Source organism: Dermacentor albipictus, chromosome 10 (assembly GCF_038994185.2).
Source record: "Dermacentor albipictus isolate Rhodes 1998 colony chromosome 10, USDA_Dalb.pri_finalv2, whole genome shotgun sequence".
Lineage (NCBI taxonomy): Eukaryota > Metazoa > Arthropoda > Arachnida > Ixodida > Ixodidae > Dermacentor > Dermacentor albipictus.
In genome coordinates, this window is record NC_091830.1 from 44,518,755 (window position 1) to 44,541,238 (window position 22,484).

General features: G+C 46.1%; 1 protein-coding gene across 1 annotated transcript; it reads right to left on the reverse strand.

The window, feature by feature from the left end:
- Positions 1-11,005: 11,005 nt before the first annotated feature.
- Positions 11,006-20,892, reverse strand: LOC139050307 (juvenile hormone acid O-methyltransferase-like). Its single transcript, XM_070526540.1, has 4 exons — positions 20,865-20,892; positions 17,932-18,458; positions 13,988-14,144; positions 11,006-11,213 (listed from the first exon to the last, which is right to left on the reverse strand). Exons 1-4 carry the CDS (start codon positions 20,890-20,892, stop codon positions 11,050-11,052), a joined length of 876 nt encoding a protein of 291 aa, XP_070382641.1. The 3' UTR covers positions 11,006-11,049.
- Positions 20,893-22,484: the final 1,592 nt, after the last annotated feature.

Below are 22,484 nucleotides of genomic sequence, written 5' to 3' on the forward strand. Positions count from 1 at the left end.
TGTAATTTCGAACACATGCACTGGCTTTGCCTCGCCTTACAGGCCTCTTCACTTCAAACCTAGGACTCCTGGGAATGAGCCCTCAAATGTCCAAAACATCAACAATTCCAGGCCGTCCAGAAAGCCCACGATCGTGTGGTGGCTGTCGGCCTGCCCGTCCCGTCATAGGTGAAGCCATCGGCTCATCACGGGTCCCCCCGGCCGTGAGCTCTTCAGGACCTCAATAAAGTCCTTGTCATGTCATGTCATCCCCTCACTATCAACCGATCAGAGCACCTTATCTTTCACACCGGCCGTGACTAATATTTGAGATAATTCAATTCTGAAACGCCTAGAATACTGTGTGTGGCAGCATAACATTACGATTTAGAGTATACTCTACCCTATAAATATTTACGGTGTGGGCCCAAACCTACCGGAGCTCATTAAGGTGCACTGACGAGTCTGTTGGAATTAATTAAGGAAGATTTTAGTGCGATTGATTAAAGCCTGACAGGTTGTATTTGTTTCATACTAAAATTTGATCCACTGCCATGTTTTAGTAATTTCTTTTTCGGAAATCACGCGCGTGCTACAGATAAATGCGGTACAGGCATTCAGTGCCGTAAAAAGCGTTATTAGATTTGTCAAAGTATCGAAACTAAATCGTAAATTGTCTGGAACAACAATATGCGAGAAAATGGATTCGCAACCCCATCGTTGGCTCGGCGTGCAATTCCATCATATGCACAGAGGCCACCACTTTCAGAATCTGTGTGACGCAAACTGTTGAATAAGTTACCGGCTCTTGTGAAATTTTCACCTACATTATCGTCGTACTAACGTTCACTGAGAGCTTATATTCAACATAATCATCATAATTACGCCCACTGCAGGCCAAAGGCCTGCCATACTTCTCCAACTACCCCGGTCATGTGCTAATTGTGGCCATGTTGTCCCTCCAAACTTCCTAATCTCATCTGCCGACCTAACTTTCTGTCGCCCCCTGCTACGCTTCCCTTCCCTTGGAATCCAGTCCGTAACCCTTCATGACCATCGGTTATCTTCACTCCTCATTACATGTCCCGCCCATGCCCATTTCTTTTTCTTGATTTCAACTAAGATGTCATTAACTCGCGTTTGTTCCCTCACCCAATCTGCTCTTTTCTTATCCCTTAACGTTACACCTACCATTCTTATTTCCATAGCTCGTTGCGTCGTCCTCAATTTGAGTAAAACACTTTTCGTAAGCCTCCAGGTTTCTGCCCCGTAGGTGAGTACTGGTAAGACACAGCTATTATACACTTTTCTCTTGAGGGATAATGGCAGCCTGCTGTTCATGATCTGAGAATGCCTGCCAAACGCACCCCAGCCCATTCTTATTCTTCTGATTATTTCACTCTCATGATCCGGATCGGCGGTCACTACCTGTCCTAAGTAGACGTATTCCATTACCACTTCCAGGGCCTTGCTACCTATAGTAAACTGCTGTTCCCTTACGAGACTGTTAAACATTACTTTGGTTTCCTGCAGATTGATTTTTAGTCCCACCCTTCTGCTTTGCCTCTCCAGGTCAGTGAGCATGCATTGCAGTTGCTCCCCGGAGTTACTAAGAAAGGCAATATCATCAGCGAAGCGCAAGGTACTAAGGTATTCTCCATTTACTCTCCACGTCCACTTTCGGCTATACCGCTTGCGGAAGAAGGTATTCATTATCCGCATATTATTCGGTTCCGCAAACTCTACTAATAACTCTCCCCTGCTATTCCTAGTGCCTATGCCATATTCCCCCACAGCCTTGTCTCCAGCCTGCTTCTTGCCTGCCTTGGCATTGAAATCGCCCATCAGTATAGTGTATTTTGTTTTCACTCTACCCATCGCCGATTGCAGATCTTCATAGAAGCTTTCGACTTCCTGGTCATCACAACTGGATGTAGGGGCGTAGACCTGTACAACCTTCATTTTGTACCTCTTATTAGGTTTCACAACGGGACATGCCACCCTCTCGTTAAGGCTATAGAATTCCTGTATGTTACCAGCTATATTCTTATTAATCAGGAATCCGACTCCTAGTTCTCGTCTCTCCGCTAAGCCCCGCTAGCACAGGACGTGCCCGCTTTTTAGCACTGTATATGCTTCTTTTGGCCTCCTAACTTCACTGAGACCAATTATATCCCATTTACTGCCCTCTAATTCCTCCAATAGCACTGCTAGATTCGCCTCACTAGATAACGTTCTAGCGTTAAACGTTGCCAGGTTCATATTCCAATGGCGGCCTGTCCACCATTGTTCGTAACTCTTAATGACCATCGGTTATCTAACCTCCTCATTACGTGTCCTGCCCATGCCCAATTTTCGTGATTTCAACTCATATGTCATTGACTCACGTTTGTTCCCTCACCCAATCTGCTCTTTTCTTATCCCTTAACATTAAACCTATCATTCTTCTTTCTATTGCTCGTTGCGTCGTCCTCAATTTGAGTAGAACCCTTTTCGTAAGCCTCCAGGTTTCTGCCCCGTAGGTGAGTACTGGTAAGACACAGCTATTATACACTTTTCTCTTGAGGGATAATGGCAACCTGCTGTTCATGATCTGAGAAAGCCTGCCAAACGCACCCCAGCCCATTCTTCCTCTTCTCATTATTTCTGTCTGATGATCCGGATCCGCGGTCACTACCTGGCCTAAGTAGATGTGTTCCCTTACCACATCCAGCGCGTCGCTACCTGTAGTAAACTGCTGTTCTCTTCCTAGAGCGTTAAGCATTACTTGAGTTTTCTGCAGATTAATTTTTATACCCGCTCTTCTGCTTTGGCTCTCCAGGTCAGTGAGCATGCATTGCAATTGGTCTCCTGAGTTACTACGCAAGGCAATATCATCAGCGAATCGCAAGTTACTAAGGTATTCTCCATTAACTTTTATCCCCAATTCTTCCCAATCCAGGTCTCTCAATACCTCCTCTAAACGTGCAGTGAAAAGCATTGGAGAGATCGAATATCCCTGCCTGACGCCTTTCTTCATTGGGATTTTGTTGCTTTCTTTATGGAGGACTACGGAGGCTGTGGAGCCGCTATAGCTATCTTTAAATATTTTACATACGGCTCGTCTACACCCTGATTCCGTAATGCCTCCATGACTGCTGAGGTTACTGCTGAATCAAACGCTTTCTCGTAATCAATGAAAGCTATATATAAGGGTTGGTTACATTCCGCACATTTCTCTATGACACGATTGATTCTGTGAATAGGGTTTATTGTTGTGTAGCCATTACGAAATTCTGCCCGGTCCTTTAGTTGACAGAAGTCCAAGGTGTACCTTCTTCTATTTTTGATTACCTTAGTAAATAATTTGTAGGCAACAGAAAGTAAACTGAACGGTGTATAATTTTTCAAGTCTTTGCCGTCCCATTTCGGATGGATTAGCATTATGCTGGCGTTCTTCCAAGATTCTGGCAGGCTCGTAGTCATGAGGCATTGCGCATACAGGGTGGCCAGTTTTTCTAATACAATCCGCCCACCATCCTTCAACAAATCTGCCGTTACCTGATCCTCCCCAGCTGGCTTCTCCCTTGGCATAGCTCCCAAGGCTTTCCTTACTTCTTCCGCCGTTACTTGTGGGATTTCAAATTCCTCTAGACTATTTACTCCTCCATTATCGTCGTGGGTGCCACTCGTACTGTATAAATCTCTATAGAACTCGTCAGCAACTTGAACTATCTTATCCATATTAGTAATGATATTGCCGGCTTTATCTCTTAACGCATACATCTGAGTCTTGCCAATTCCTAGTTTCTTCTTCACTGCTTTTAGGCTTCCTCCGTTCCTGAGAGCTTGTTCAATTCTATCCATATTATACTTCCTTATGTCAGCTGTCTTACGCTTGTTGTTAACATGGAGAGTTCTGCCAGTTCTGTTCTAGCTGTAGGGTTAGAGACTTTCACACTTTGGCGTTTTTTAATCAGATGTTTGCTCTCCTGCAATAACTTACTGGTATCCTATGTAATAAAGTTACCACGTATTTCTTTTGCACCATCCCGAATGATACCCATAAGGTTGTCGTTGATTGCTCCAACACTGAGGTCTTCTTCCTGAGTTAAAGTCGAATAACTGTTCTGTAGCTTGATCCGATATTCCTCTATTTTCCCTCTTACCACTCTTTGATCGGCTTCTTATGTACCAGTTTCTTCCATTCCCTCTTCAAGTGTATGCTAATTCGAGTTTTTACCATCCTATGGTCACGGCGGCGCACCTTTCCAAGCACGTCCACATCTTGTATGATTTGGGTAGCCAGTCTTGAATTCTAGTTTTTTGAACAAAACTATTGATTCACCGGCAAGCAGGGCGCTTTGCGGCCCAGTCCTTTCTGTTCTGCTACTGGCAGGTAAGATTTCAGATGCATTCAATTATTAAGGCATTGTCAGACACAGTGCTGATTCTCCAGAACATAACCATCTCGTAATTTTCTGGCCCAGTGAATGCTGCAACACAAGGCTGCTTGAGGGCTCGCTCACGAACTATGTTGTCGCTAGGAATTCTACTTGGAAGAAACAATTCATTAGTTCCTTCTATGTTGTCACCTTTTACTGCGGCAAGAAAAGGATAGAGAAGATGCCTTTCCGTATATTTGGCCAGGTCTTCAAAGAACCTATTATTCTTTCGTTTCTAGCCTCCACTCTGGGATTCTGCCACAAATATCTATGCTCGACTGTCCAGAAATTTCTTAAGGAATCCAACAAAATGCCCCATTAAAATTGCATTTTTATATATTTTTCATTTAATGAATATTGATTCTTCCCGCTATTATTGCTTTCATTTGAACTCGCAATAACCCCTTGTACAACACTTAACCGATAGCCATTGGAAAACTTTAGTTTTTCAATATATCTCAGAATAACCCACCCATTCCTTGTCCAATCCCCACATAGTGGGAAGGAGTCACACGTTTTGTGCGCCACCACAACACCGACCCAAGGAGAATGTTGCCCGATATCACAGGGGTTTGCACATAAGTTTCACATGTGCGCATAGTTGCAAAGGTATGAGACCGATACACTACGGGGAGGGTGCGCAAAGCGAAGCCTTGTTTTCGCTTACCCTATGTGCTAAGATTGGAGCCCCACACGGTTGTCTTTCGACAAGACATGTGGGCGAAGGCAAAAAAAAAAAATACGCTTGTTTGCCCTTCACTTCGCGCTAAGTGAGGTACTGAGCGACTTTTTCGACAATTGATTCCTTGCGTTAAATGAAAGTCATAGAGGTCTAAACACTAGTTAAAAAGTAGCGACTAACCTCAGAGCGCCTTTAATGAATTAGTATAACACGTTCTTTTATTCAACGGCCAGTTTCGGTTTCCCTTCCAGGAAGATAATGTGTCGCGATTTCACGACACGGTATGTTGGAGGGCGACGTTTCGGCAAGTGTTACGGCTCGGTCGGCCGCCTTGTATGTTGCTTCTCACTGTGAGGGCCGATGCAGCAGCATAGCGCAAGACCTAGCGAGATGTAGCGAGTGTCGAACAGTGGTAACTACCTGCTCCCACGTGACCACGTGCTGAGTCGTGAAGCTAAGACTCGATATCCTTGTTCGAAACACAACCGAAACTGGCTGCAGAAAACTTCACACAATAAATTGTTTGCGGTGCTCTGAAGCTCGTCACTACATTTTCTATGATACAGACCTCTAGGACCTCATTAGCGCTAGTATATAAGCAGTCCAATTATCACATCAGTACCCCTTCGGGGCAATGTTTCGTAGAGGGTGGCTAACTTTGAGTTCTCGGTAGAAGAAAAAAGAAGAAATAAAATACCATCCACATAAAAGTAAGCTACAAAATAAATCGGGACTATTCTGGCTTTATAAAAGTCATCTTTCTTAGTTTAAAAAAATGAGCACATATAGTTCAAATGTGAAATTTATGTAGGTCAAACACGTGAACTTCGCCTAAAAAAGAACAGAAAAAAAGCTGTTTGTGAAATAGTAACTTCGTTGGGATTGCCACAGCAGCTGTTTTGTGTAACTTGCGTTAGGGCTCAGACGTACTAGAACTAACATTCATTTCCTGCTCACCAATTTAAAGTAGAGAAAATAACTGAGCGACAGCACCGCTGTATTAAAGGTCTGCAGCCCCATCCCAGCTGCAGAGAAATGCGAGCGCCTCACGCTCAGCTCAGTAGAGCTCTTTCAGGCACAAATTCCCCTCCCCCATAGAGCACCCCTCCTCTACCGCAAGGCTTGGCCTATCAAACGCAGAAATAAAGACGCATTAAAAAACAAACCTTCACCCTACTACAGCCAGTCGGTTCCCACAGGCGTATGAACAGCGAATATCATCTAGAAGCGTGATGTCGCATGCTGATGCTAATGCCCAAGGTAGGTTTTCCTTTGAATTTGGGTGTTAAGAAAGTTATGCCGCCGCTTAAAAAAACACTCTTGCTGCAAAACAATAATTGTCATCTGTCTTGCTTTTTCTTAGTCTTTTTTTTAACTCGATGCTTGGTACTCTCATGTTCAAAAGTCTGCAGTACTATTTCGAACGCGAGAACTGCACAGAATTGCGGGAATTGCTTTAGCACAGAAACACCGTCATGCGTAAATGAAGCTGCAGTAGTCAGAGCACAGCGTAGTAAACTTTTTTTTTCACAATAGTGATATGAGCACACTTGTACGCGTTAAAAAAGAAACGACTGTTACGGAGTTTTGTGTCCTTCGCTTAAAGGAAACTTGGGATATATAAATGCAACACATATTAAAATACTCTCGAGCTGCGTTTAAGCTGAGTATTTGGTATAACTGGAGCACAGTATTTAAAACTCTACATAAAAGAAAGATATCACAGTACGGATGTGCAAACGAATACATTTTTAAAATTTTGGAGTTACGTTTAGGCGGCGTCATTGGTCTAAGTGAAGCACAACGTTTACAAATCTGCATGAAAGAAAGATATCGCATTTCTGAGGAATGCAGATGCTACAGCATCGAAAGCGGGACAATTTCACTTGTGGGCTTACAGCTTACGTGAAAGTGTTACATTCATCAGGCTCTCTGAAATGTCCTACATGCATATTGGTATGTGTATCTCGAGACCAGGGCCATCCTCAGAATTCGACCTAAATGGTTTCATCTAGCACACTTGCTGGCTACAATTCGTAAATTGGATGTGCCGTAAAGTAATTCGTTTAGAACTGAATCAGGGATGTTTCTGCCAATTAACAGCTATGCATCGCCATTGAGCTATGCATGAAGCCAGCGCAGTGCGCACGACACCCTTTGCTGCCCTTTGCCTCGCCGCTGGCGGCGAAACGGCTGGACCGACGGTGAGCCCTTTCACAGGCGAGTTCTCGCCGCGGCTTGTGGAAGGCTGCCAGTTCCTCGGGGGAACGCATAACGCTTTGCAGTCCCGTCCACTTTCCGAGAGTGAATCGAACGGAAACGAAGCCGGCACAGTGTGCACGACAGCCTCTGCTGCCCTTTGCCTCACGAAATGGCTCTGACTGATTGAGCGCATAGCGTGAACGCGCACCTATGCAGCTGGAATCTTTGTTAATGACTCACGCTCCGGCGCCAGCGCCGCTGTCAATTCAACAAACCGCCCATTCTCGCAGCTGCTCTGCTCTGTGAGCAACTGACATTTTGCTTGGCTACGTCAACACCACTTGTGAGCGAATGCAAGCTTCGCTTGAAAACATGCGCCGTCGTTTCCCCCACTACAGCGTGCCTGATGTTGCTATCTTTGTTTTGGCCCGTAGAGGCCCTGAATATATTTTTAACTCCAGAATTTCATTTTTGTCGTTGCTGCTGTCTGCTTTCAGCCTTAATTTATTCGAAGGAGAGTACATTACCTACATCTCGCTTGATGTTAGTGTTTGTAATGCTGAATTTAGGTAATAAAAAATTGTCACTCGTCTGAGTTGTGAAAATTTACTATGCCGAGGAATAAGAGACATTTAGGTTATATTTTTTTCCGCTAGTGGGTATAACGCGGAATTTAGGGAATATAAGAATTGTCTGCGGTCCAAGTTGTGATAATGTATCATACCGAGAAATATATGAGACATTGTGCGTGGGGTTTTCCCCCTAAATAATTTGGAATTCCCGTGGTAAAGTATGCCTTGGTGCACAAGTAAAAAAAGTACGCCCTGATACTTTTACTTCATGTCGGTGCTTGGAAACGAGTGCGCTTATGTGTCAGCGTTATCTCAAAGACGCTCCGCTACTCTTTGGCCTGCCAATTACTCGACGACTCACCTAAATGTCTTTCCAGGCAGCTCGTAGGCATCCCGAAGTAGACGTGTGACCACGACAAGTCCTCCGGCCAAGCTTCCGTCGAATGTTTTTTAAAGACATTATCTTTTTAGCTGACTTCCCACTAGTTTGGCCTATCTGGGATGTGTCTCTTGTAACCATATCCATAAATAAACTGCACTTTTGCGCTTCCAGAGGATTGATGTGAGTTGCAAATAAGTATCAAAATACAGGTCTCAACTAGAAAAAAAAACAGCTACAATTTGTCTCCGAGAAGGCACAATTAATAGTACTGGCATAATCACCGCCAATATAGCCCACCATGACTACATTGGGCAATACGCCTGTAAAGGGTGCACCACTGTAGATATAGACATGGTGAGGCAAAACCGCCATAGTGCACAGTTTTGAGAAATGGAGCCAGTTTGGACTAATCAAGGCCGGCGCGAGGTTAACGCGCCTGCAACGCGATGTTGGCGGTGCCGATAAGAAGCTAGAATTAGTTGCACAGAAGTTTAAATTCACAATACGAGCGTCTTCTTGTGTCTTCTTGTGTCTATGCCTCTTAAAGCACTAATTTACTTATCCAGCTATGCAAAACAAACTAGCACAACAATTAATTCTCCGGGCTATAATAGAGAGGTCAGCACTAGCACGGCGAAGACGTACGTTACACCTAATTCTAGGGTCCAACTGCAGAAACATCCCACTCTTAATGTGAAACACACACACACACACACACACACACACACACACACACACGCACAAAATATGCTTTTTAACTTTGTTATAATCGTACATGAAATGTCGCTAAGAACTGAATGGCAGATCAGCTAAACGTTTATATAAAAACAAATGAGATGTTGTACTGTCTAGTCTACCATGACACTATTTGTGTAAACGCCACCACGTGTACTTACCTGAGAGTTGTGTTCGTTGATTGATGTAAGAGCAGTGGTACAGCACAGAAAATCGTTTTGGAGGGATGTCGGCGAGGTTCACCAAATATTGAATCGACTAGCCTAAATGACTTGTAGGCTGCATGAGGCCGGGCATGCTGACTTAACACCTGGATAGTGCTGTGGAAAAGTAATTTTCTCCATCTCTAAGAGTTGCTTCGCTCAGCAACTCTTGCAGATGTGTAGCAACCATACCTCCCCTGTATCAGAGTCATTCGGAAAAGAAGCCATTAGCACAAGTCTTTTTTCCCTCCAACAGTTCTTGTAACATCTTAAAGTATTTAACAGGAAAATATTTTACAACACGGAAGAGGGAATTATCGTATTGGAAACCAACTGAATAATGAACATTCGGCTCGCATTCGAAATCTTGAACATTCATACCGCCTATGCATTACGTATTTGAACAAGCTCAAACTTTCTGACGACGTCCCATTGGCTGTTGTAGTGCCTGATGATTTATTTATTTATTTATTTATTTATTTATTTATTTATTTATTTATTTATTTATTTATTTATTTATTTATTTATTTACTTATTGTACTCTCAAGGCTTAACAGCATTGTATAGGAGAGGGACACAGAAAGAACGCTTACAAATTTGATAAGGAGCACTTTACCTAAAACATAATCAGAAGAAACAGCAAAAAGAAATGAGTGAAAGGTAATGGCATGTTGACAGAAGGTACACGGAATGACATGGTGTCACATAGCTCAATGCTGTATTGGGACTCATTTTCTAAAGCGTTAGCTTTACTGTGCTCGTTGCTGAATTCTGCCCTCCTGACACAGTCGGCAGGTGCGGGCCGATATTGGAGAGAGTGCTGCCTGCAGTTCGCTTCGGTATGCGTCGCTGGGTGCACACCACTGGATACGCCGTCATTCCACCGGTTGTGCGCCATCGTCGTCACGTGATCATCGTCATGGAGTCATCGTCACGACATCTAACGCCATTGCTCGTCCTTGCCAATCGTCCTTGCCTCGTCCTTGCCAACATCGCCAATCATAGAGTCGTCGTTTCGTCGGCATCGTCCAGCCATCATCGTTGTACAGTGGTCGCTGTAAATCAGTCGTCACAAAATGGTCGTCGCATCATCGTCGTAGTGCCCTTTTATCCACAGCATCCTCACGGCTATGCTATGACGTGCGGTAAAAAGCCGGCGAGCGCTCGAGCATCGGATATGAGCGTAGCCATTGAAGAAAAACACTCTACGATATAACCCTTTACCCTGAAACGTCGTGGTTGAAGTAGTAAAGGCAAGGCGCAGAAGACCAAGACTTAGGAAGACGAACACAAACGACAGGACCGGCGCCTTGCCGGTCCTGTCGTTCTGCGCCGGTCCTGTCGTTTGTGTTCTTCTTCCTAAGTCCTGGTCTTCTGCGCCTTGCCTTTACTACTTCAAGCATGAACCAACTAGCCCAAGCAAGAGTTTTACTTGAGTCGTGGTTGAAGGGCACCTTCAGACCCTCGAGCAATTTTGCGAGCTCGAGATGTAGGCCGAGAACACCGAGCCCACGCCACGGGTATGCCTTAGCGTTGACGTTGCGTACTCGTAACCACCCTGTGATTTTCTTGTCTCCTTTCGGATAAGAACGGCAGCACGAGCATGGTTCGCAAATGCTGTCCCAGTTGCTAACCTATTTGTCCACTTCATGTCCTTCTTATTTTTCCATACACATAATAATTTTTACAGCATGCCATGTTATAAAGTGCCATGTCAAAAACTCTGCAATATTTAACGTACTTTTTCCTCTGTGAAGGATCTCACGACTCGAATCGACTGACACATTTATTTTGAAACAATAGTACTTCCTCGTGAGGCTGGCCAGAAGCGCATCTCTCCTTTCGCATAGGACTGCATCCAATGAGTCCTCTACTCGCTCATTTTCAACGCCTTGATGATGAAAATGCGATTCCGAGTACGACCCAGGTCAGATGAGCGCATTTTCTCTATTTCCTGTGCCATGTCTATCTGGAACTGTTGCTTCTCCTCCTCCGACAGGACAGCGAAAATCGGACTCTTCACCACGTGCATGTCTGCGATGCGAAAAGACAAAGAAAAAAAGGAATTCATGTTACAAGATCTCCTCAGGCGAATAATAAAAAAAAACATTTTTTGTAAGGGAGGGGGGATTGAATCAAAGTATGCACAATGTGCCTCGAAAACTGAGAAGAACAAAGAGGTTTAATAACGCAAAAAAATATGTGCCTAAAATGCAAGCCTCGTGGTTTTTCCGGTGAGGTGCCTAGATTAAGTTACTTGTTTCGCTCCTTAATAGGTAGAGCAACAAGCTGTAGTATAGAATTATGGTTGTTTTGGATAGCTGGTTAGGTACAGCAATAGAGTCATCGCGCTGGAAGGCATGGACAGGAGCGCGACAATAGGACGGGCGTTGTCTCGCTCTCGTCCGTGTCTTGGAGTTCTATGACCCTAATTGCTGTCGTGTATCGCTTTACGGTGGGCAGTGAAAATTCAGATGCCTACACTTACATTGTGAACTAGTGAGAGGGAGAGAGAGCTTTATTTATTTCATTCATGAGTCCGCGTCCCGAACCCCACCCTGTGACATGCAGTCAACTAATTTCTCTGGTTACCGGCGTGGCTGCTAAGTCCGTGAAGCATTCCTCTGGTTATCGTTTTTTTGCGTGCGGTTATGTTGTGCTGAAGGTTTAGGCGCATTTCCGTAACACCTGATGGCTTCTTTCTCCTTGCACCTATAAAAAAATGGGAGTGTCCAGGTGCACATCGCAGGTGGAGCACTTGTGTTTCGTCTGCCCCAGCGACTTTGTTATTTTCTCATGTTGTCCTACCTGGTAATCGTGCCATTCTCGGCGACATCGTTGCTGATGAAGGTGCCACATCAGCCTACCGTAACACCCAGACAACGGCCATACTTCTATGAAGAACGGACGCAGCCAGGGAGCGTCTACAAATTGCTCGTGACGTCACGCGGGCTTTTTGGAAGACTCTAGAATATTTCAACCGTACTTTGTGCATACTTGATCCATCACTGCATACACCATTGACGTCAAAGCTTGCCTGGTGTGACACTACACTGCAGTGCCAGCTATGGTTGGCCGTTGCTGTTACAAACTCATACTTCTTCCTCATTGGAATGCCTCACTCTTTTATATGACACAACTGTAACAGTGACAGCACTGTCGAGCACCTCCTCCAACACTGCACCTGCTTTAATATCCAGGGTAAGCCTGTTCGAAACACAATCAGTCGACTGGATGGTTCTACTTTACAGAGGAAAAGATTCTGGGTGTCTAGCCGCATCTATCATCCACCCAGACAACTACGCGTCCGCTCATGACTTTTATGAAATCCACATAGCTGGAAAGACGTTTATAAACACTCCGCGTCTACTGCTGTTCGAGTTAAATTAACCTCTTTTCGACTTCTTTTCACCCTTTTATTCCAGCATCCGCTCTCCCCCATGCAGGGTAGAAAACCGGACGTGCGTCTGGTTAACGTTCTTGCCTTTCCACCTCTCTGTATATCTCTCTTTACTTGCCTCCTGATCGCGTAGCCAGTGGAAATCCGTGCATCAGCTAGCTTACGCCAATGCGTAGGGGTTCTTTTGCTTTTTTCCAGGACAAACCGGACAAGTAGCTATGACAAGTATTATCCCTATAGTCAGGAGTCATGACGGAACGTCATTGTGGTGGGATTATTCAGTGTGAATTTTCAAGAGCTTGTAATTAATGAGTATATAAACATCGATGTACTGCAAGTCAGATTTGTTGCTTCTCATATAAATCATTCAATACCTAACTAAGTTTCATCTTTTGCCACAGGCGTTATGAGAAAAAAGAAGTCGTAGTTTCGTCCGAAAGGCGAACCATCGATTACGATAGCAAATTAGTGGACAGCTATAAGATGTAAGAGTAGAAGCTTTATCGGCCCTACAAACCTGTGAACGTCGGCATACTAACTAAAGTAACAAGTAAAGTGCCAAGCGCGCACAAGCAAACATGAACACATCTTACTCGATCCCCGCTGAAACTCGCTGTCAAAACGCTGGAGCGAGGAAGCGCGGCCACATCAGCGAGAGAATTGACCTTCGTGCCACGTCTCGCATCAACGCGAACTACGCCGCGGACACATAGTAGGCGGCTGACTGCGTCCCAGTCACAGAAGGCTTTCAAGGCGAAGCGGCCCGGGCCGGCGCGTGCGGCCGCCCGGGCTAGAACGCGCTCACCCTCCCTAACTATCCCCCGGAGCCTCACCCGACGGAAGACGGCGCGCTTACTCCGCGCTTACCTCCCTTGCGCGTGCGAGATCGAGTCGCGATCGCTGGCTCACGTCCCTCGCACGCTTTCGCTCGCACATACCGCATACGGCGCGCAATGACGATGTTATTGCCCTTGGACGTTATACGGAACCTCATGGCGACGGCGATGACAAAAATGCGCTTAGAGGGTGCAAATAATTTCTGTCGCAACAAAAGACTATTACCAATTGTTCACGCAGTTCTTATGCTATGTCGAGCATCCGATGAAGCTTTTAACAAGTGGTTATCTCTAGCAGTACTGAGCATATTGATGTGAAATGGATGCACTTTGAGTACGGAAGGCCTTCAATTTACTCTAAGTTCAGTATGGGTCCGCTTTGTTCTAACTTCTTGATCGAGCCGGGAAAAACAACTTGCGTACACCGTGACTGAAGCGTTTATGTTTTGCGGCGCGGAGGGAAAAATGCGACCTTATAGAAAGTTTGGAACTCTAATAACGCAGTGGTAAGCACGCAATAAAATGCCTTGAATTTTTGAAAAAAGAACGCAGGCTTCTGTTAAGGAACATACCAAACACGGTTTCGAAGCTGTAGTCATCAAAACCTGTATACACCGGAAGTTCCAGTATGCTCGGGGAAAGTCCAGCTTCTGCCAGAAGTGTGGAAATGTACTCAAGACGCTCATCGTCGCTCATGTCGTGTGTCTTTGGCACCACTTGCTCCACAAGCTGCACAAAGAAAAAAAAACAAAGGTTCAGGAAAAATACCTGTCATAGCTGCTGTCCGCTTTGCTATCTGTACATATTCTCGTCGTTTATTTCTTTTCTCAGACAAAGTCTAAGTGGAGGCAGAGACAAAACGCGAACAATGCCTGACGGGTCTCAGGTTCATTTGTATAAACATACCGTAACTTGAAAATTAGTCTTTCGGTAGACAACTTATCTACAACTGAAATAACTTGGAATAAGTTAACGGTTCACTTCCAATCAATAATTATTAACATGTGCATGCTGTTTAGCCGCATCCGGCAAATATTAGACGCACCCTAAGGTAAATTCAAACTTCGTGGGCGACAGCATGCCGGTAGCGCTACACTGGTGCTCTCTCGTGGCATGACGAAGCACTAAATTAAAAGTGTTTTAAACAGGAATACCAACCTTTGTCAGCAAAATTCACTTTAGCAATCAGGAAAAGGTCCTCTTTAGGCTAAGACACGAAATAAAGCAACTTGGCATAATTCATCAACGCGGAAATGTCGATGTGAATGTCGATTAACCGTGAAAGAATGTAGCGACACACTGTACTGATTCCTACCAAAGTCACGTGCCATGTCTAAGACGTTGACTGTAACTGGCTTCTCTGTCGCGTTTCCCTTTGGACTCGCTGGGTCATCCAGTGGCGTCGGGGCAAAGTCTGCGCTTGACGCCTGTCAGGCACATATGCAGTGACACATACCTGGCAGCATCGTTAACAGTATGTAAGAACGTTGCCTAGTAGCACACAACCAATGGCACATGACCACTTACCCAAGTTGGCATGAAATAGGTCGTTGAAGAGCGGCACGTACTCAGTGGCAGATACCCACTCACCCAAGTTGGCGTGAAAAAGGTTCGTAGAACAGCGTCACATACATAGTGTCTCAAGTCCATTGGACGAAGGGAAAGCTTAAGAGAGAGTGAGAGAGAGAGAGAGAGCAAGGAGAGGAAAGCCAGGGAGTTCAAGTAGACGAGCGCCAAGTTTGCCACCATGTGCAGGAGAAAGGAAAAGAAGGAATAGGAACAGGAAAGAAAGGTTTGAGGGAACACTGTTTGTGTACGCTGCACTGTGTGCAGCAAAGCACCATGACACCAAAGTCATGTACCAAAGTGCGTGATTTGCGTAAAAGTTATCCGGCATGACACAGGGGCCAGTGGCCGTTGGGCGAATAGGTGGCTGCCGCTGATCAGTGGGGCTTACCAGAGGCTTTCAAGCATTGGATTAAGAGAATCCAGAACTTGCGCTTCACTTCGCTCTAGTGAAGTAAGTACCTTGCTCAAGAGCATACAAGGGTATGCATGAGGCACCGAATCACCACAACCATTTGCCGGTCTTCTTCAGGCTCTATGTCTATAGCCGGCACCGCGGTAAGGTGTATCCTTTGATGTGGCTGTGACTCCCGCTGCGGCTCCGTAGGTGTTATCGCCTGTGACAACCGTTGTGTTATCAAAGGTGGCACCGGTTGTGCTTACATTTGTGGCATCAGCTGTGGCTTCAGCTGTGGCACCGGCTGTGGCTTTGGCTGCGGCTGTAGTTTTGGTATCGTGGGCCAAGCTTTTACATTGATGTTCGCCGGCGTGACCTTGTTGCCAGAATAAGCTCGACTCCGCCAGGCCTAAGCGGCATAGGAGGAGGAGTCGGCGGATGGTCTCGACTCCGCCAGGCCTAGCGCGCACATGAATAGGAGTCTGTGGATTGGGCGCACTCTTATGGCGTTGGGAACGTCGCTGTCTAATGGCCGCTACTACTTCCCTACGAGCCGAATGGTCTCTCGTCATCTGCTTCGCGGCCACCATTTCCTTCTTCATTTTGGTGCAGCCTTTGGAGGAAGCAACATGAGACGGAAGCCAATTGGCGCCTTTAGGACCGTGGCTGCACAGGAGTATGCAGCATGTGACTGCGCAAGGCGAGCAAACTCTTGTGTTCTCGCACACGGCACCCACGTATCCTAGTATCATCCAGTTGTGGCACTGGAGCGGCGTTGGGATAAACGGTAGTACGAGATACCTAAAGTTGCCTACCTTGACGTGGAAGAGGAGCGATTCCCCCTTGAGTATTATCTTCCCACAACGAGATGTGCCAAAGCAAAGCACAATAGTTATGGCTACGCCAATAACACGTGCCCTTAACAGAATCGGCAAGTCAGCACTCAAGGTGGTGACGTCCACGTCGTAGACGACGCCGGTAGTTGAACCACTGTTCAGAGGGATATAGGAGCCGACCTTCATGCCAGCGAGTTCCGTGAGGTTGTTCGAACATGTCAGCGCAGTCTCATATGCTATGTCAATAGACAATAATTTTTTGTGTGTGTTGACTTTTCCGTACGTGACTTTGTTTCACGTCAGCGTTGCAAGGAGCGCCGACAGAGACTGTCTGCTGAGTCACATCAGGTTGTGGATAGCAAGCCCTGGTATAAATTGTACGGTGCTGGCTTGGCTATTCCTAGTTGGCCCTACAGTCAGCGTGCTTGAAAGCAGGTGGGCCCTGTTTCTTTCTTTCGCCTTGCGGCTCCGCAAAGCTGAAAGTCGTCGCCGAAGAAATCCTCGTTGCTGAACGACGTTCAGAGGTAACAGTGGTGTCAAACAGTTTAGGGTTTTCTACGTCCCGCACCTCCTTTAGGAAAGACAGGTTTAAGGAAGGAAGATTAGGAGACGGGAAGACGTCCTTCTTATAACGCTGATTGATAAATCGTATAGCTTCCTTGGTAAATTCAATATGAAAACGATATTGCAATCGCACGACCTGTGGCAATTGGTTAAGACTGGGAAAGAACGCGTTTCTTGTTCAACGACCAGTTGCAAGTACAGAACACACGACCGAGTTGGACACGTTTTTACCGGGAAACGCTCATGATAAATTTTCAGCGCTCGATAACGCGCATCCCACGTAATACAACAAAGGATGGAGGCGTAGAAATGGGAAACTTGGTTCTCACTACGCCCGGAGCTTGTTTGCGCTGCGCCCGACATCGGGCACTCATGCAGGGCAGCCAGCATTCGAGAAGGGGCGAAATGAGCAAGGAAAGTTCGGCTTTAAGCGCTGTTCATTGGACAGATACAACACAATAATCGCACGAAAAGCAGTAACTGTCAAATTGTATCAAAAGCGGCTTCGATTATCATATAGATTACATTCAGGCGAACACTGGTTGTTTTTCATGAAACACAAGAGAATATGACAATTTCAATAGCTTTGGTTTGTTTTATTTGCAAAAGTAAATAAGAGGACGTTTTTCTGACCAGTCACACTACTTTCGTAGAAAATGCATTGGATCTGCGCAGAACGCCAACGTGTGCTCGAACACCTGAGCTAGATCTATGAAAGAAGGTGTGGGTGTCCGTGCAGGGCACAGGTCTACAAGCTGCAGCTCGGCCCAGGGCCGAGGGTATGACGTCCGGGCGCGCCATGAGAAGCGTTACCCGGCCCAGCGTTGGCTTTTTGGTAGGCCCTGGCCCGTGCAGTTCTCGACTTTTAGCTTGTTGTGTCTAAGAAACACTATCAATTTCAAACTGTCCCTAGGCCTCCCTAGCAGACGGTCATACATGCTCCAACATATATATATATATATATATATATATATATATATATATATATATATATATATATATATATTGCAGCCTCCACCGTTAGTATGGATGCAAGAATCGCACCAGGCGTCATGGAACAATTTTTTTTGCGTCCCTCGACAATGTAGTTCCACTGTTTCTCCAAGCGAGTAGACTGCACTGGACTGAAATGCCAGCGACGATCGATACTTACTTGAGAATACTTCCTCCAGCGCTCCATCTTAGCTACGTTTCGGTTGACCTCAAGAGGCTCGAGAGATGCGTGGAACACCAAAAGGCAGTCGCCGCGAGGCTTCAGAAGCCTGGCCACGTTCCTCAGCGCCGCTGCTTGGTCCTGCACCCAGCTGAGAGTGTTGAACGAGTACACCCGGTCGAAGAGACCGTGCTCGTCGATGAACCCACCCACGTCCTCTTCACTGACGATGTCCAGCTTCCCGTACTCGATCTTCTCGTGACGGGAGTGTCGGGCGGCGTGCTCCACCATCTCGGCCGACAAGTCGACGGCGACGATGCGGCGGCACGGCAGGCATCGGGGCAGCAGCTCGTCTCGCGTCAGGTCTCCGACCCCGCAACCGACGTCGAGGAACTGCTGCGCCTCGTCCGGTTCGCGCCGGAACACCCTCTGGCAAAAGTCCAGCACCCACCGGCTGAAGTTCCTCGAAAGCCGCTTGTTGCCCACAAATTGTTGGGGCTTGAAGACGTTGGCGGCACTGGAGTTACCTTGCAAGATGGGCAGAGAGAAATCGGCACAAAACGCTTATGTTAAGAGAACGCCAAAATGTTACACTAAACATGTTCGAATCAGTATTCCGTCACATTGTGTCATGACGGTGCAGAACCAGACAGTCGCAGCCGCGAATAAGGAAAACTGACCATTAGTTTGGCTAGATTCGGGCCCAGAAAAGCAAGAGAGAGAGAGAAGAATACAGAGAAAGGCAGGGAGGTTAACCAGAGGCAGTTCCGCTTGGCTACCCTGCACGGGGGCACGGTTAAGGGAAATAAACAGAGAAAGAGAGTGGAAGGGGGAGCTAGAGGGAAAGAGAGACGAGCATGAACAAAGCGCGTACAGAAAATTAAGTAACGCAGAAGCCCAACGATATCGACGATCACAGTCATCAGTAGTCAAAATCAGATCTGCGGCTCCGACCAAAGCTTCCTCTATTTCATTCTTCCCAATGCTGCTCACGTCGGCGCGGATCTGCCCGACGTTGTGCTCCCTCTTTCAAGCACATCGTCTACCAGGTAAGTTACCTATGTCCAGTATGACACTGCATAGGTAACTATACAAGGTCGATATAGAGATCTCAAGGAAAAGAGAAAAGAACAAGGCGACAGGAAAAAAAAAAACGCGACACTCACAACCGTCTACACATTGCTCGATTAACTCGGTATAGGTAAAACCTCTTACTTGATGAAGTGTTTATACGGTGCAATGTCACGAGGGCGAAATAGAACAAACCATTGAGTACTACGCATTATTTCATAAGATGACTGTGTGCTTTAGAAATATTGGAGGCGACGTTATACGTACAGCTTTCATTGTTGTGTACCGCGGTGCATTTTGCTACATTGGCATATTACTGCGATGCATTCACGGGGTACCATTTCCGGGTCAAAATTCTGTTCTATATACACAACTAATTCGGGACTACACACCAACGGTGACACCCTCGAAAAAAAAAGCAAAAGTTGAGCTTTACCAAAAATAGATGTTATTTAGGAACTCGTCGGGACCTCGGGGCCTACAGAGTTAACCCATCCCCACTTTCCTTCTTCCTCCAGAATGTTTAAAAGACATTGCATCCACCTCACACTAAAAGTGATATTTCACTTCTGTACTCCGTTTCATACCTATCCTGCAACGGCCCGCAAACTGCGCAAAAGGCATGGTAATTGATATGCAAAACCCCTCACATTTCGTCGTCGCGCCTTGTGTTCGCACATATTCGCGCAAGCAAAGTGTGTGGATAACTTGTTCAGCGCGTATGTACGTTGTTTTCATTACTATATTTTTTTCTGCACAGTGACTTCTCCTTAGCCTTAAAGGGACACTAAAGGGAAACAATAAATCAGTGTAGACTAATAAAGCATTGTTTGAGAACCCTGCAGGCAGTCATTTCAAGAAAATAGTTTGAATATTAGATGAGAAAATGAAGGTCCAAGTATCAGTATTTTAATTTCGCGCCGAAATGCCAGCGCCGGTACGTCAGCGTGACGTCAGGGATTCCAAAGTTTGTTTTCGCATTTGGGCCGCGTTGGCTGAATAAAGGTTCCCGAAACTTGGCATGTTTAATATTTGGTTCCTTTAGAACACAATGTAGTCAATCTGTACCGCTATATATAATTAATAGGCCCTCGAAGATGCCATCAAAATCCATGACGTCACAGCCCCCAGGTTCGGGAACTTAAGTAGGCGTCGCCACCCGTATTTCGTTTTTGCGCTTTTTTCTCGCTTACCAAACGTCCTATCGTTGTAAGGGTGGTGTTATTGGTGTTGTAGAACGGTGATTTACTGATGCAGAAGAAATCCCTTTTCACTTTAGTGTCCCTTTAAGCATTGAGACACGTGGCGAAAGTAAGCTAAGTTCGATGAACATATCCTGTTCTCACCGTTTCTGTGGATTTAGCATCATGTTGTTAACATTGTGGGGTATAACTTGTTTTTGGTTCATCATGTGTGACCATACCTGGGTTAACTGCGGTGTCACGTGGCAAACCTTTGCGCATAAATAGGCCAGTTTCGGTGCAAACAAAACCAGTTTGTCAGTCAGCGCTTGTGGCGTCGTATGTATTTCTTTGTCGCCATCTCAGTCGGCCGCGCCTTTTGAGCACCCAGCGAGGGCTGGAGAATGAAGCGACGCGAGAGGTTGTTGCGAATAAGGAAACCCGAAAAGTAAGGTAACGGAAAGCATAATCTTGTAAAACGGCCGTACGACACAGTTCTTCATTTCTAAACAGTGATACAATTTGTATTTATTACTCTGCCTAAATAACGAGCAATTACACGTACTTGCTGGTAAACAAAACAGCGAACTATTTTTCGGTGTGAACGCGGCCACAGCAAGGAGTCTTGCTAGCCTCCACATCATTGTTAGCTACAAAAAAATGAGTACATGGGGAACCTACCTTGGACCTCGACAACCGGATGCGACATAGTGGTTGCTCAAGCAGATCAGATTCCGTCTTTAGATATATCGGGCAAAAACAATGAGATCCAACAGATAGTGTCGGTGCGCCAGGAAGAACGCTACCCCTTGTGAAGCGCTCGTTTCTTTTTTAAACAAATCGGCTCAGAAACCTCTCGAAACATTCGTGACGTTGGCACTGCTGTTGAGCTTTATTTTCCTTTTTAGTCGGCGCAGAATATGGCACAGGGCTGCTGAACCTTGTTTTCTGAACGCGAACGGAATTTATAGGACGCAGCTGCTTTACAACTAGCACGGCGAAGTTTTACTGCACCAGCTGTTTTTGTTTTTGCTTATTTCTGAACCTCTTCGTCACTTTCCCAGCCGGCCAAGGTAGATTAGTGGCAATGGCGTTATGCTGCTTACCTTGAGGTCGTCGATTCGATCCCGTCCTCAGCGGCTGCGTTTCGGCGGGGCGAAATGCCAATAAAAATGGAGAAAAGAAAAATTCGCCCATGTACGAGGTTTGGGTGCACGTTAATGAAGCCCAGGCGGTTGACAATGACCTGAGAACGGCGGGCCTCATAGTGAGGTCATAACTTTGGCGCGCGAAACCTCAGGATTTCATTCGCTTTCATGCAGGGCCAGTCGTTATTTCTTGCGCGTCTCAGCACCAGACAGAGATTATGCCGTGAAAGATACGTGACGATTGCTGTCACTGCACACCGAGGACAAAAAAAAAGAATAAAAAAAGGAAAATAAGCTCCAGATTCTCAGCTCTGGAAGCTTCTTGTACTGTGATTGGAAGTTGGAACCTCGATACTAGCGTTTGCTAGGTCTGCCACTGTCAAGATATCGCGGTCGTGGAGTCGCCTTTCCTCTTCGAGCTCGACCTTTGACCTTTGGCCTAGACCTTCGAGTTGCGCGAAAGCGCAACGTCTCTCTCTTTTCTTCTCTTTCCCTCTTCTTCTCTTTTGAGCTTTCGCCCAACTTTTGGCGTTGTGTCAGTTATTGTGGCACTGTTTCGTGCGGTTTCGGCCATCGTAAATATTCCCGGAAGAACGCGAGCGGTGGCCATCCCTGATGAAAAACTTCATGCAGCGAGGGCCGAAGGCCAAGTCGTGTTCGCTTGTGTAGGTAGCGCTCCCCGGCGTTGGGGTGCTTGCCGTTGTGGTTGCCACCACCGCAACCCACATATTTACGAGGGCGGGATTGGGGAAGGTTTGCAATGTAAACACAATGAAATGCTTCCTTTCCGCTAAGTTATTTGTACGTTTTACCTCTATTTTAACCATCGTGCTGCAGTGGATTACTGGCCATTGCGGAATCGCTAGTAACGAACAGGCTGATGCGGAAGCAAAAAAGGCGCACACTGACGGAACCATTATAAAAATTCGTTTTTCCCGGTATGACATTACCGCCTTGCTCCACACCTCCATTAAAGCTTCTGCGGGCCGACGTTGGGACAACCCCGAACGTCGACAAGAGCGCCTCCATAGACTTGACGCTGGATTACAATTCCGGCTTCCACTTCGGTTGCGGGGAAGCCAGGAAACTCTCATTCATCGATTATGGCTGGGTGTGGCATACACCCATCGATACCTTCACAAGATTGGACAAG

Bases quoted from the DNA above. Each gene is read 5' to 3' on its own strand.
- LOC139050307 (XM_070526540.1), bottom strand. From the start codon at position 20,892: ATGTCGCATCCGGTTGTCGAGGTCCAAG. The intron at 18,459-20,864 runs GTAGGTTCCCCA...CCATCTTGCAAG, and splicing joins TCCGGTTGTCGAGGTCCAAG to GTAACTCCAGTGCCGCCAAC. The intron at 11,214-13,987 runs GTATGTTCCTTA...TTCGCATCGCAG, and splicing joins CAGCTTCGAAACCGTGTTTG to ACATGCACGTGGTGAAGAGT.